The sequence below is a fragment of the Nannospalax galili genome, unplaced genomic scaffold (assembly GCF_000622305.1).
Source record: "Nannospalax galili isolate Female #2095 unplaced genomic scaffold, S.galili_v1.0 scaffold324, whole genome shotgun sequence".
Classification (NCBI taxonomy): Eukaryota; Metazoa; Chordata; class Mammalia; order Rodentia; family Spalacidae; genus Nannospalax; species Nannospalax galili.
In genome coordinates this window covers 5921270-5935594 of record NW_008353027.1, presented here as the reverse complement: position 1 = coordinate 5935594, position 14325 = coordinate 5921270, and the positions used below count along the sequence as shown (strand labels likewise).

Genomic DNA, 14325 nt, shown 5'->3' with positions numbered 1-14325 from the left:
TTGGTCCAGCGACGGGAACGAACTTCGCAGATCTCCAGAACCTGGGGCGGAGGGCGTGCAGGAGGCAGGTGCAGGGATGCTCAGCTGGGCGGCCGCCGCCATCCGGGTGGCAGCAGCATCTCTGCTCCGGCGCGCCGCCGCCGATTCGGATCGCGCGCTCCAGCTAGCCGCGGCCGGCTCATGGGGCGGGGCCGTGACGCGCGCACCTCGTGACCCCACTCTGGGCCTGCGCCGGCCGAAGCCGGAAGCCGCGGCTGTGTGCTGTACCGGCCCGGGGCGGAGCTGCAGTGGTCGGCGACCTGGGGCTGGCGGACCCGGGATGGCTTGGGACCCGACCCGGGCGCGGCGCACGGGGGCAGGGCCGCGGTGGTTGCCGCCGCTGCTGCTGCTGCTGTGGTGGAGGCCGGCCCTGTGCGCGCTCCCTTTCGGCAGCACTCCGCGCCGAGGCTTTGCGGACCTCCTGTCGGAGCAGCAGTTGCTGGAGGTGGAGGACTTGACCCTGTCTCTGCTGCAGGGCGGAGGTCTGGGGCTGCCGTCGCTGCTACCCCCGGGCCTGCCCGACCTGGATCCCGAGTGCCGGGAGATGCTGCTGGACTTCGCCAATAGCAGCGCCGAGCTCACTGGGTGTCTGGTGCGCAGCGCTCGGCCCGTGCGCCTCTGCCAGACCTGCCATCAGCTCTTCCAACAGGTCGCCAGCAAGAAGGACAACATCAGCCGAGCCGTCGGGGTGGGTAGAAGGGCACTCCCGGGACCTGAGGCGTGGGGCTGGAAAAAGAGGATGTAGTGATGATCATCTCTGGGGCTTCATTTTTACCAGCCGTAAAAGCAAGGGATTGAACTGGCTGTGGAGTTGGGAAATCGGAAAAATGGGTGACATAGGTGATAGGGGTTTGGATTTTTGCCTCCCTGGATTCTGTAAGCGGGAATCTTCGTGGTATGTATTTGCAGTTAGATTTGACTGGCTTTCTCGGGGGTCTAGCACTCCTAAACTTATCTTCCCTTTTCACCTCCTCCACTCCCCATCTTAACTTGCAGTTCCCAGAAAGGGCCCTTTCAAAACTGTTAGTGGTGGGGGCTGGGGAGATGGCCCCGGTTAAGAACACTGTTCTTGCAGAAGACCCTGGTTCGAATCCCAGCACCTCTAGGCACCTAACAACTGTCCGTAACTCCAGTTAAGTTTGTCTCCATTAGAAAGGCATTAACCACGATTCAAGCAAAGCCCAGTATGTGCAGGTCAGACGATACCTGCTCCTCTGGGAAATCCTATACACAATAATCACTAATCACCTGGTAAGTCAGACATTGAACAGCCTGACAAAATTGGCACCAGGAGAATCCTCCAGAAAGAATGTCCCAAATGGCAACATTCCTTCTACTCCTTAAAGAAAATCTGACTGACATAAGACAGCAAAATATGTTCAGGAGCATTCTTTCTGTTCAGAAGCCAATTCCCGGGGCTGGAGAGATGGCTCAGCGGTTTAGAACACTGGGTGTTCTTGCAGAAGACCCAGGTTCGAATCCCAGCACCCATGTGGCACCTAACAACTGTCCGTAACTCCAGTTCCAGGGGATCCGACAGCCTCTTCTGTCCTCCGCGGGCATTGCACGACACGGTTGCGCTTACCTACATGCAGGCAATACACGCGTACGCCTAAAATAAAAAATAACAAAATATTTTAAAAAAGCAGTGGTTAGGAACTTGAACTTTGCAGACAGACATAGAGCCACCAGTTTCTGGCAGTGTGACCTTGATTATCTTTGCAAAACCTCAGTTTACTCCTCTATAAAATGGTACAAAACTCCTACTTGTTTCCTGTGGGAGTTGCTCTGTGGGAGTTGTCTTAGTGAGTCAGACAATCCGGAGCTAGCAGGCCAGGAGTTCAGTTCCACCCTGTTTATTAGTGATGTACTCTGAGCGAGTCACCTACATTCTCTGTGCCTGTTTTCTCACCTGTAACGTGGGGGTAGAGGGAGGTGGTAGAAAATACAAAATAATAGCTCCTAGTCAGTGGGAGCTAAAATTTGAGGATATGGTCAGTCTGCCTTCCATTCTTGGTGTCTTGAGAGCTTTTCTGGTCATGTGGTAGGTAGTGTGAAAGATTTAATTAAAATGGGTAAAAAGAGGAAGACTCAGTCCCTGCCTCTGAGTACTGTAGAGGGTATGAAGTAGGAAAGAATTAATTAGTGTTAGGGCTGGTGAGAATCACGAGGATGCCAATAGTGACACTGAGGTTGGGAGTGGGAAAGTTCCTTTTGTACTGAGGGGATCAGTATCCTGAAAATCTGCGTTGAGTGACTATGAGTTATAGCTGATTTGACTAAATAGAAACTTGTTTATAGCTGCAACTTGTTTTAAACCAGCCTAATATCACTTCACAGAAACCTTGTTATTTACATAAATGGGGGTTCATTTGCATTAAATAAATTCCATGGTACAACTGTAGCCTTCAATCTAAACTTAGTCTTGGGGAGATTTTTTTTTCCTTAAGACAGGGTCTCCCTGTAGCCCCAGCTGGCCTAGAACTCACAGAGATCCACCTGCCTCTGCCTCAGATTAAAGGTGTGCGCCACCACATCCAGCTCTATAAAGAGCTAGTTTTCAAGATGGTTACTATTTTTTAATTTTTGAAAATTAATTTTTTCCTTTTTGAGGCAGGGTCTTCCTATGGCCCCAGCTGTTCTGAAAGTCACCTGTAGATCCACCTGCTTCTTCCCTAATGCTGAGACTAAAGGCATGCCCCACCACACCTGACGTAATTCTATTTTTATTTTAATTTAATTAGTTTATGTATTTGAGACAAGGTGTAGCCCAAGCTGGCCTTGAATACTCTATGTAGCAGAGGATGATCTTGAACTCCTGATTCTCCTGCTTCTACTTCTCAAGTGCTGAAACTATGTTTTATTCAAATTAGTTTAGTTAACAGGCACTTACTAGTTTTCTTGAGTATAGAGTTGGTAAAAAGAATAGAGAAGAAAAAGGCAGATAAGGTCCAGGACTTAACCTATCAGCGAAGTTGTAAAAGTAGAAGAAACCAATATAAAGGAAAAACAGAGAGAAAATATCACTCAGTGTGTGATTATTCATTATACAGTGACAGTTTAGAGCAAAAGGATGAAGGCGATGCTTCATTAAAGGGGGAACAGAACAAGCCTGGGTTCATTAATCAGAGGAAATCCACAAGCTGCATTTTGAACAGGGCGTCCTTCTCATCTCCTTTAGGATTGATTCAGAGAGGGCAGGAATATAGCAAGGAGAGAGTGAAATCATCAAAGGTAGAAGCTGGCAAGCTTGGGGTTGGCGGTTAATTTAATGGCATTATATAATGAGAATCCTGTTTTGATATTTCCTCTTGGATTTACTTGGACAAGGAACACACAGTTTTGTAGTCTCATGGTGAAGAACACAGTGGTTTGTGAAGCCTGAATGGCAGAACTGATGGATTGCTTTTTTCTTAGTCATACTTTCAGTCTGATAGAGACATGGTTTTATTGAGCCATTCAGCATCATCAAGTGGTTTTAAGGCTACTTTAGCCCCCTCAAATCCTGAGTTGATAAGCTCTATTCTAGTGTATTTGATTTATTTAAAATGTAGGTAGGGGTTAGAGAGATTACTAGGTGGTTTAAGAGTACTGGCTGCTTTTGCAGAGGACCTGGATTTGATTCCCAACACCCACATGGCATCTAACAACCATCCATAACTCCAGTTCCAGGGGATCCAATACCCTTTTCTGGCTTCCTTGGGCACTGCATGATACAGGTGCACTTACATGCATGCAGGCAATACACTCATACACATAACATAAAAATAATTAAAATTTAGGTAAGTAGGGGTTAGAAAGATGGTGCAGAGGTTAAGAGCATTGGCTGCTCTTGCAGAAGACTGGCATTCAGTGCCCAGTACCCACATTGTGGCTAATGACTGTCCATAATGCCAGTTCCAGAGGATCCAACACCCTCTCTGGCCTCCTCCAGCACTGTACACACAAGTGCACTTAAATGCAAGCAAAACATTCATACACATAAACTAAAAATACATAAAAAACATTTAGGTAGGTAGATTGATGTATCTAAGGATGTATAGATACATATTTTCGAAGGAACCAGTCACTTCGATTCTATATCTGGTGAGTATTTGGCATACTCAGTGTATATTAATGTATAGATTCTTAGGACTAGAGGGTGAAAATGGGAAGGTAGTAAAAGTAACCTATGCCTTTCATTAGAGATTAGAAAATGCATTGCAGCCAAGGAACTGTTGGCAGCTGATTACTGCTGGGTGAGGGAGAGTTGCCCTTTAAGGGAGTGATGTTAGATAGGCTGACTAGACACCAGTGGATGAACTTGCACTGGGGGACATCTGGGTACAAAAGCTTGAGTTCGAGGCAGCTGGAGCTGCAGGGAGACCCTGTCTTAAAAAGACAAAAAAAAAAAAAGCTTGACTTCATAAGCCTTAACATATATGACAGAATGCATGAAATCTGGTGGGAAGGTTTATGGGGGGGTGGGTTGGGAGGGGGGAGTCTAAATATGATTAAGATTTATTGTATGAAATGCATAAAAATTCAATAGGAATACACAGTAATAAAAAAAGAAAATGCTGCTGGGCGTGGTGACACACTCCTTTAATCTCAGCAGAGGCAGGCAGATCTATGTGAGTTCAAGGCCAGCCTGGTCTACATACCAAGTTCCATGCCAGCTTGGGCTACAGGGAAACCCTGTCTCAAAAAGACCAAGAAAATAAGGTCATTTTGGTTGTTAGAGTCCAGATCTCTAGATGACCCTCTCCCAGTGTAAAAAAGCCTCACAAGACAGGCCATGAGGGCCCCTTGCAAAACAGGAACTGGCCAGACAGCTACATTTAGAGCTGGCTCAGCACAAAGCTGCTCCCCAGATAATTTTGGAAGATAAACAGGTCCCTGCACCCAGACCCACTGATGTAAGAGCTGTCTCAGTTCAAGCTACTTCCCTTGAGACTGTAATGATTATTTTTGCTACCTTCCACGTTCCCCAACCCCCCATAAGAACTTTCTCAGCAGTCAGAAGGCTGCTGGTTGCCTTTCTCTCCCCAGCTGAGCTGCCAGCCACCAGCAATCCTAAGAAATCAACTGCTTTGCTGGAGTCCTCCTGTGTTTCCTGTGACTATCCCTGCCTGGCTTTTATCTGACATTGGTAACTTGGGTCTGGGGAGGGTGGGAGATGAATTAGACTGAAGTGGTAGTGACTAAGCCACAGGGCACCATCCTATAGGGAGAAATGAGTGGATTTCAGATCTTTTAGGAAGTAGAAAAGACCAGACTTGGTTAATTGGATGTAGGGAGTGAGGGAGAACAACTGATGATTTGCAGCTTAGTGGATAAGTTTCCACTTACTGAGATGGAGGGAGGAACCATTTTGTAAGAAATCATTAAGTCAATTTAGAAATGAGTTGATTTTTCGGTGTTTTGAGCCACCTAACTAGAAATACTGTATATGTATAGCACTTGAAACCTGGTATGGATGAGTAAGAAGACTAAGAGTTGATGATTGAGATAGAGGATAAACTGTCAGAGGAGCCTGAGAAGGATGAATTAGATCAGGAAAATGAGGAGAGTGTAGTGTAGTGTTCTGTAAACCAAGGACGGGGAAGATGTGGTTATTTAGGCCAAATCCTGCTGAGAAGGTTGGAAGTGCATCTATCAACATTAGCGTTAGTGGTGACACTAACCCGAGTGGCTTTGATGGAGTGCTTGGAGTGGCACCAAGGTTAGAGTGGATTATATATGAAATGGAAGGCAAAGAAGTGGGAAGAATGAAGCCAGACAACTGTTCAGATTTGAACACTGAACCTAGGGCTTTGTGCATGTTAAGTAAGTGCTCAACTACTGCACTATATCCCCAACCCTGTTCGTATGTTTTTTGAGACAAGGTCTCATTTTGTTGTCATTGATTTTGAACTGCTAGGCCCAATTGATCCTCTTGCATCAGCTTCCTTAGTAACTTGAACTACAGGCATGTACCCAGTGCTGATGGAAAGGGTCCTCTGGAGAAGGTGAGGCCCTTGTGGAGGTGAATGAGTAGAGAAGTAGACAGGGCCAATGACTAGGGAAGATGAAGTCAGCAGGATCTACGGCATCCACAGAATGATGAGCCTTTGACAGAGAAGCACTTTCTCCACTGTAACCAGAGGATAGGGGAGCTTTGGTGGGAGTTAAGCAAGTCAGCATGATGGCTTTTGTCTGCCAAGTAGGAGGCTGGGTCTTCTATAGAGGGTAAGGAATGGGATTGTTTGTATGGTTCAGGGAGTGTGGAGCTTTGAAATGGTTCTAAAGAGGAGAGAGCATGCATTAATTAAGTGAGGTATGTTGTGGAAAAAAATCTGCCTGTGTGTATCTTTCTTGTGACTGCATCCATCTTCTTAGATGCTGTTGTGATGAAAGTAGATGCTTGTGCTGGTGATGGCTAGGCTTCTGCCAGATGGTTATGACAGATTAGGGTATTAATATAGCCAAGTATAAATCAAGGAGCAGTGTGTGTTTGTTTGTTATGTGTATGAGTGTCTTGCCTGCATGTGTGTAAGTGCACCCGTGTTGTGCAGTGCCCTCAAAGGTCAGAAGAGGGTGTTGGAGTCCCTGGAACCCAAGTTAAGGTGGTTGTCAGCTGCCGTATGTGTGCTGGGAACTGAGCCCAGGTCCTCTGCAAGAGCAGTCAGTGCTCTTAACCTCTGAGCCAACTCTCCAGCCCCTGGGATTTTGTGTTTTAAGAAACAAAGCCTCGGGCTAGAGAGATGGCTCAGTGGTTAAGAGCACTGCTTTTGCAGAGGACCCAAGTTTGGTTCCCAGCACCTACATGGTGGCTAACAACTGTCAATAACTCCAGTTCCAGGAGATCTGATGCCTTTTTGTAGCCTCCACAGGCATTTCATGACATGGTGCATTTACACACATACAAGCAAAACACTTATACACATAAAATAAAAAGAAATACATTTTTAAAAAGGAGCCAGGTCTCAGAGAGGTTAACTAGCTTACTGAAGGTCATGCAGTAGAAGGGACTTTGAATTCAGAAGGATAACACTACCTATTTTATAGAGTTGAGGAGTAAGTGGGCTAATGCTCTTGGACCACTGAGAATCATGTACTCAATAAATATCATCAGTGGGCTGTTCATCACTTCTTCCCATCCCTACTTTGTCTGCATCTTTTCCTCAGACCTACACTATGGAACTGGTCTAATTAGTCTTCCTGCCTCCATACTCTATAAATAGCATGACTTATATGTATGGTCCCCAAACCTGCTTTTCATATCACCTTTCTGAAAAATCTTCAAGAAAATTCTACTGCCTAAAAAAACAAAAGAAAGAACATTTCTATTATCTGGCTGTTTGGACCTCTCACAACCTTGCTCTAGCTTACCCTTCTAATGATGCTCATTTCATGGGGGCATCTGCTGCCTTGGCTGCTATGGCCTACTGCAGTGCCTGCATACCACAGTCACCCCCACTTTCACCCAGTGACCATTTTACTCTATCTTAGAGTTCTTTTTCCTTTCCCAATAAAGGACTTAGTTCATATCCTGCTTTTCTTCATGAACTCTTTCCAAATTCTCCCAACTTCTCCCAACTACATGGATATATTCCTCAACTGAATTAATTACCACATACAGAGTAATATAGCAGTGATTTTTTTTTTCAGGTCTTTTTGAGACGGTCTCTCTGTAGCCTCAGCTAGCCTGGAACTCTCTATGTAGACCAGGGTGGCCTGGAACTCACAGGGATCTGCCTGCCTCTTCCTCCCAGTGCTTGGATTAAAGGCCTACACCACCATGCCCAGCTTACTGTAGTGATTTTTAAAAATTGCATTTATTTATTGTGTGTGTACATGCCATGGGCTGTATGTGGAGGTCAGAGGACAACTTGCAGGTCAACTCTCTCCTTTCACTGTGGGATCCAGGAATTGAACACCAGTCATTAGGCTTGACAGCAAGAACTTTACCCTCTGAGTCATCTTGCTGGCTCTGTAGTTATTTTTGAAGTAGCCAGTCAACTACGCAGGAAGATGCAATTTAACTGCAATTTAACACTTAGCCAAATATATGTTCCTAGAGCTCTTTGGGTTGGCAGCAGGGTAGTTAGATGAAATACCATTTATCAGTTTCTATGCTCCAGGCATTGTGCTCATTGATGAACATGCATTATTTCATTTGGTATAGTAATTGTAGGACCTTTGAGTATGAAATTGACTTCTAGAGAAGTTAGGCCAGCTGCCCTGGATCATCATAACCCAGGCCTGTCTGATTCCTTGGCCAAGTTCCACTTAAGAATTAATAAAGGAGGCAGACATAAAGGTGCCTACTTGCAGTGTCAACACTTGGGAGGTTGACGCAAGAGAATCACAAGTTTGAGGTTAGCTTAGGGCTACACAGCAAGATCCTGTCTCAAAAAATAAAAAAAAATTATGGGTCTGAGGTCGTAGTTGAGTGTTTGAGCAGTTGCCTAGTATGCATGAGGTCCTGTGTTTGATCCCGAGCAACACACAAATAACAAGAACAAAAGAGTAAAGAAGAGCTGAAGAGATGCTTAGTGATAAGAGTGTTGGCTGCACAAGCGTGAGGACCGGAGTTCAAATCCTTGGCATGCAGGTAAAAACCCAGATATGGCTGTGTGCATCTATAACCGCACCATCATGGGGAGTAATATAGAAGACTGCTGATGTTTGTTGGTCACCATTCAGCAGCCTCGCTTCGGGTTCGATCAGAGACCCTGTATTAAGGGAATAAGACAGAGTGATAGGGCAGGATGTTTGGCGTCCTTCTTTGGCCTCTGCACAAATGCACCTGTGTACACGCAACTGCATACCCCAAATACACCCCACACTTAGATACACATACATACACATACGCATACACAAACAAAAAATAAGATTTTTTTCTTTTTCTTTTTTTTTTGCCCCAGCTGGCCTGGAACTCATTATGTAGACCTGGCTGGCCTTCAACTCACAGGGATCTGCCTGCCTCTGCGTCCTGAGTGCTGGGATTAAAGGTGTGCACTACCATGCCCGGCTGAAAAATGAGATTTTAAAAAATTTTCCATGAAAGCAGTTCCAAGAAAGGAACTAAAGAAATGTTACTATTTAAAAGCAGGCACCCAGGGTCCCAAGAGCATTCAGTGGGAAGGACATTTGTCATCAAGCCTGATAACCTGAGTTTGATCCCAGGGACCTGCCTGGTGACAGGAGAGAACTGACTCCTATAGGTTGTCCTCTGAAGCCACATGCACACAACAAATAAATATTTTAAAAATAAAAATAAAAGCTGGACATGGTGGTGCGTGCCTTTAATCCTAGCACTCTCAAGGCAGAGACAAGTGAATCTGTAAGTTCAAGACCAGCCTGGTCTACATATTGCATTCCAGGCCAGCTGGGGCTACAGGAAGACCCTGTCAAAAAAGACCCCCCAAAATTAATTATTTAAAAAATAAAAAGAGCAAAGCCAGGTATAGTGGCACACACCTTTAATCCAAGCACTGAGGAGGCAGAGGCAGGCAAATCTCTGAGTACAAGGCCAGCCTTGTCTGCACAGTGAGACCCTGTGTCAAATATATTTATATCTATATATTAGTATAGATATGTATGTATGTGTGTACTTATGTATATAAAAGCAAGCACAGTTTTAGATGCATCTTTTAATGATCTGTACAAAGAGGCTGAGCTTCCCAAATGAATGACATGCTCTTTTAAAGCAGGAATTCTTCCTTCCCTCTGTCTTTTCTTTATTATTACTCCATAGACTGATTAGTTCTCTGGCATTCCCGTGTCAGAGTGTGTCATTCCTTGTCTATGTATTTGTAGGCAGGTTCTGGAAGCCACAGTTTTGATGGCTTTCTCTCACACTTTCATATCCTTAAAACTCCAGAATTCTTGTAGTGCCTAATAAATAGGAGTTAAATAGCTTTCAAAGAATGAAAGTCATCAGAACCTAGTATCTTGCAGCAGGCAACACGGAAAGGAAATAGGTAAGGTTCGAGACATTTAAGAACTTGGATTTGCCGGGCATGGTGGTGCATACCTTTAATCTCAGCACTCGGGAGGCAGAGGGGGATCTCTGTGAGTTCAAGGCCAGTCTCATCTACATAGTGATCTACAGAGGGAGTTCCAGGCAGCTACAGGGAGACTCTATCTCAAAAAGACTGAAGGAAAAAAAAAAAAAAGAACTTGGATTTCTTACTTGCATAGCATGAGTTTCTTTCATGATTAAAAGGTCTGTGGAAAGTATGTTTTTCTATTCAAGTACAAACTTTTTGGTACAACTAGAATGGGTCACCGACTTTTCTTATAGAATATAAGAATTTGAACAAAAAATTGTCTGAAAGAAGAAACCAAATGATTTGTGATCATTCACAGTTTAAAAATACTTTGTAAATAACATGTTGACTGTAGAAAAATATAGACAATGGAGAGGAAGCAAAAGTGAAAACCAAACTAAACTATCATGTTCTGTCATTTTCCTCTGCATAAAAAGTGAGAAACTGTGCCACACAGGAAACTTGGACTTAAGAAGTTGAAATTAAAACAGAAAGGAAAAAAAAGAAGTTGAAATTGTACTTTAAAAACAAATACTTATGCCATGCATGGTAGCACATGCCTTTAATCCCAGCACTTGGGAGGCAGGGGTATGCAGATCTCTGTGAGTTTGAGGCCAGCCTCATCTACCTAGTGAGCTCCAGGTCAGCTGGGGCTACAGGGAGACCCTGTCTCAAACAAAACAAAACAAAACAAAAACCAAATACTGTTTAAGAAGCAAACAATTTCTTCCCTTGCAAATGAACCCTGTGACAATAAATGTTAGTTAATTGCTTTATTGACTTTTTATTGTTACTGTTGTCATTATCTGATCATATCAGACAGAATCTTAAGTGGTTCATAAAATTTTAATCTTTATGACTTTTTTTTTTAACCTCAAGTTATTTGGAAAGTCTAAAAATACTCAGATTGAATCTTTCTACTTTTTTGTTACAGAATACTTCCGAGAGTCAGAGTTGTGCCAGAAGTCTCCTGATGGCAGACAGGATGCAGGTAGTTGTGATGCTCTCGGAGTTTTTCAATACCACATGGCAGGAGGCGAACTGTGCAAGTAAGTGAGGCTTCCGTTTTTGAGCTGCAGTTGTGGTTCAGTAGTATAGGTACTAGATTGTACTGTAGTGAGCTGCAGATCACTGAAACCAGATAGTATTTGTCACTAAGTTTGTAAATTGTTATTAACATCTGAATACATTAGTGGTTACTATTTGGGCAAATCCTGGCAGTGGAAGTAGGACAGATCACAGAGCCCTGACATCAGTCAGACATGGATTTGAGTTAACCTCTGCTGCTTACTAGCTGTCAGGTTTGGGACAATTAATTTTGTCTTTTGGAACCTTTCGTTTCTTCATCTGTAAATTATCAGAACTTATATTAACTGGTTAATATAATGTAATATTTATAATCTGTCAAGTGAGAGGAAGAAGATTATCTCTTCTATGGCTTTGCAGGTTCATGTATTGTTGTGTAATAAAGTGATACCTATTTGAAGCTATTCTTTGGAAAAATTAAAATCAATATTTCAATTTAAATGTGTCTTGAATACCAACCATGTCCTAAGCAGTTCTTACTTTTCAGCTTCTCTAACTCAGAGAGAAAGGTATAGTTCCAAATATAACTTAGGGGGAAAAAGTAAATACTTTAATAAAGTTGCAAAGTCTTTGGAAGAAGAAAATAAATCTACCTGGGAGTGCTTGAAATGACCTGGTCAAAGAGATACTTTTTGGACCTAGGCTCATGAGCCCCCAACCCTGGCTGAGGAGCTATTGACAGTTGATGGCTGCTAGGGGAGTGAGAGTCAGTTTACTTTAAGGGTGTGGCCCTCTGGTAGGTTGACCATGCTTCAGTGGATGGTCCAGTACTGATGCCTATATGGTCAACACAAGTTGGACTCAGTGGGTTAATAGAAAAAGAGGATGTAAGTTGGGAATGGACTTTATGGTGGGTCGTAGATCTGGGAGAGGCTAGGGGAGGAGTGAGGGATAAATATGGTCATGATATATTGTATGCATGTATGAAACTCTCAAAGAATTAATGAAAACATTTAAAAAGAAAAGGTTATATATACTAGACTATCTTGGGCATTAACAATGCATGTGCAGTACTAAAGGCAGCAAGAAGTAGCAGATGTGTTAGTCACTTCCATTGCTGTGACAGAATACCTGACAGGAACAACCAATAAGAGAAAAATTTATGTGTATTGCATAATGTAATGTATGCATGTATGTAAGTGCACCCATGTTCATGTAACGCCTGCAGAGGTCAGAAGAGGGTGTTGGATTCCCCTAGAACTAGAGTAACAGATAGTTATTAGCTGCCATGTGGTGCTGGGAATTGAACCTGGGTCCTCTCCAAGAGCAGCCAGTGTTCTTACCACTGACCCCTTCTCTTCAGCCCCCAAAAGGTTTATTTTAGTTCACAGTTGCAGAGTTTCAGTTCATCTGGAGGAAGGGACAGCAGGAGTGGCTTTGCCTGTAGCAGCTGGAATGTGAAGTGGCAGGTCATCACGTAGTCCTAGACTGGAAGCAGAGCCATGCAGCTGCCTGTAACCTACAAAAGCCAGCCCCTAACACCCTGCTTCTGTCAGCCAGGCCCCATCGCTTAAAGGCTCCACAGCCTCTCAAACTTTACCTTTTTGTGTGAAAATTCCTTCTATAAATGTGATTGAAGAAAGTTTTTGGAAACATACAAAATTTTAAGCTGGGCATGGTGGTGTATGCCTTTAATCCCAGCACTCTCAAAAAGACCAATAATTAAATAAATAAGCAAACGAACAAACAAATAAATAAATAATAAAGTAAAAATAAAAGAAACAAAAATTTTTTTATTTTTTGAACATGGTTCCCCAGCTGGCTGGGAACGCATTATGTAGACCAGGGCGGCCTTGATCTCACACATATCCTCCTGCCTCTGCTTCCCAAGTGTTGGGATTAAAAGTGTGTACCACCACACCTGGCATATAATGTAGAACCTTTTTTTTTTTTTTTTTTTTTTTCTTTTTAATCTTTTTGAGACAGGGTCTCCTTATAGCTCCAGTTGGCCTGGTAGACCAGGCTGGCCTTGAACTCACAGAGATCTGCCTGCCTCTGCCTGCCTCTGCCTCCCAGTGCTGGGATTAAAGGTGTGCGCCACCACTCCCAGAAATGTATAACTATTTTTAAGTTGGATTTTTGTTTGTTTGTTTGCTTGTGGAGGGGTCTTATGTAACTCAGGCAGGCCTCAAACTCACTGTGTACAGGGGGCTTGACTGTTTTCCAGGAGTATGTATTAAAAAACTTTATAATTTCTATTCTGTATTTTAAATGGAATTAAAAGTTTTATAAATTTTATACTCCTTAAATTTCTTTCCTTTTTTTCCCCTGTATTCTGCAATATTCTTTTTTGTTTGTTGTTTGTGGTCTTAGGTTAATTCCTTAAATTTCTTAGTTGCTTCCTATTTCCCTGGTACTTGGCATTCTAATGTACATTTTAATTAGAATCTTTTCCAAATTGTATGTAGGCACTCCTGATCATGCTCTGTGCAAAACTGCTTTGTAAAGATAGCATGAAAAATTTCTGAAATTTTTAAAGAATTCAGAGAGTTTAAAGAAATTTAACAAAATGTCTTAAAGCATTCTTGCTTGTCTTAAAGTGTAGTGAGAGATTGGGAACACGAGAAAAGGAATTTGAAGGAAGAAAAGAACGGGGAACTAAGTAAGGGAATAAGCCTGTAATTGAATGAAATAAAATGTCTCAAGTTATGTTTCTTTTATCCTGTGTCCCATGTGAATTTTCACATAAACCTGTGAGGCAGAACGAGAAGGTGAGTGCATACGTGAACAGCAGGTGAGGAGTCTAGAATAAACCCAGAGGGGTTTCAGTTGGTCATCTCAGTTCAGCTGGTGTGTGCGTGCGTGTGTGTGTGTGTAGCTAAATATTATAAGGGAGTCAAAAGACTGAAAAACTTAAAAGCTTATAAAATAAAAAAATGTTATAGTATGCTACTTAGCTTATTATTGAAGAAAATACTAAGATACACTTAGGTTAGACTAAGTGCCCGGTGTTTGTAGTCTGCAGTACTCACTTAGCACTTAACATTTAGCACTCAGCTATCAAGAGCAGCTTCCAGCCTTGCACTCTACATTCATGGTAAACATTCTATACAGGTGCATGCTTGTTTATTTATATTTTGAGAAAGGGTCTTGCTATCTTGCCCAGACTGGGCTTGAACTTCCAGGTATGTACCACAGTGCCAAGATGTTTTTTAGCCTCATGTTTCTCTCTCTTTCTTTC

General features: G+C 43.1%; 1 protein-coding gene across 1 annotated transcript in view; it reads left to right on the top strand.

The window, feature by feature from the left end:
• The first annotated feature begins 236 nt into the window (after positions 1-236).
• Ostm1 (osteoclastogenesis associated transmembrane protein 1) overlaps positions 237-14325 on the top strand; it is a 51255-nt gene continuing 37166 nt past the window's right edge. The window contains exons 1-2 of the mRNA XM_008850314.3: positions 237-727; positions 10993-11107. Of these exons, the coding sequence (XP_008848536.1) occupies positions 320-727; positions 10993-11107 (523 nt within the window). The 5' untranslated portion in view covers positions 237-319. The remainder of the gene's footprint in view (positions 728-10992; positions 11108-14325) is intronic.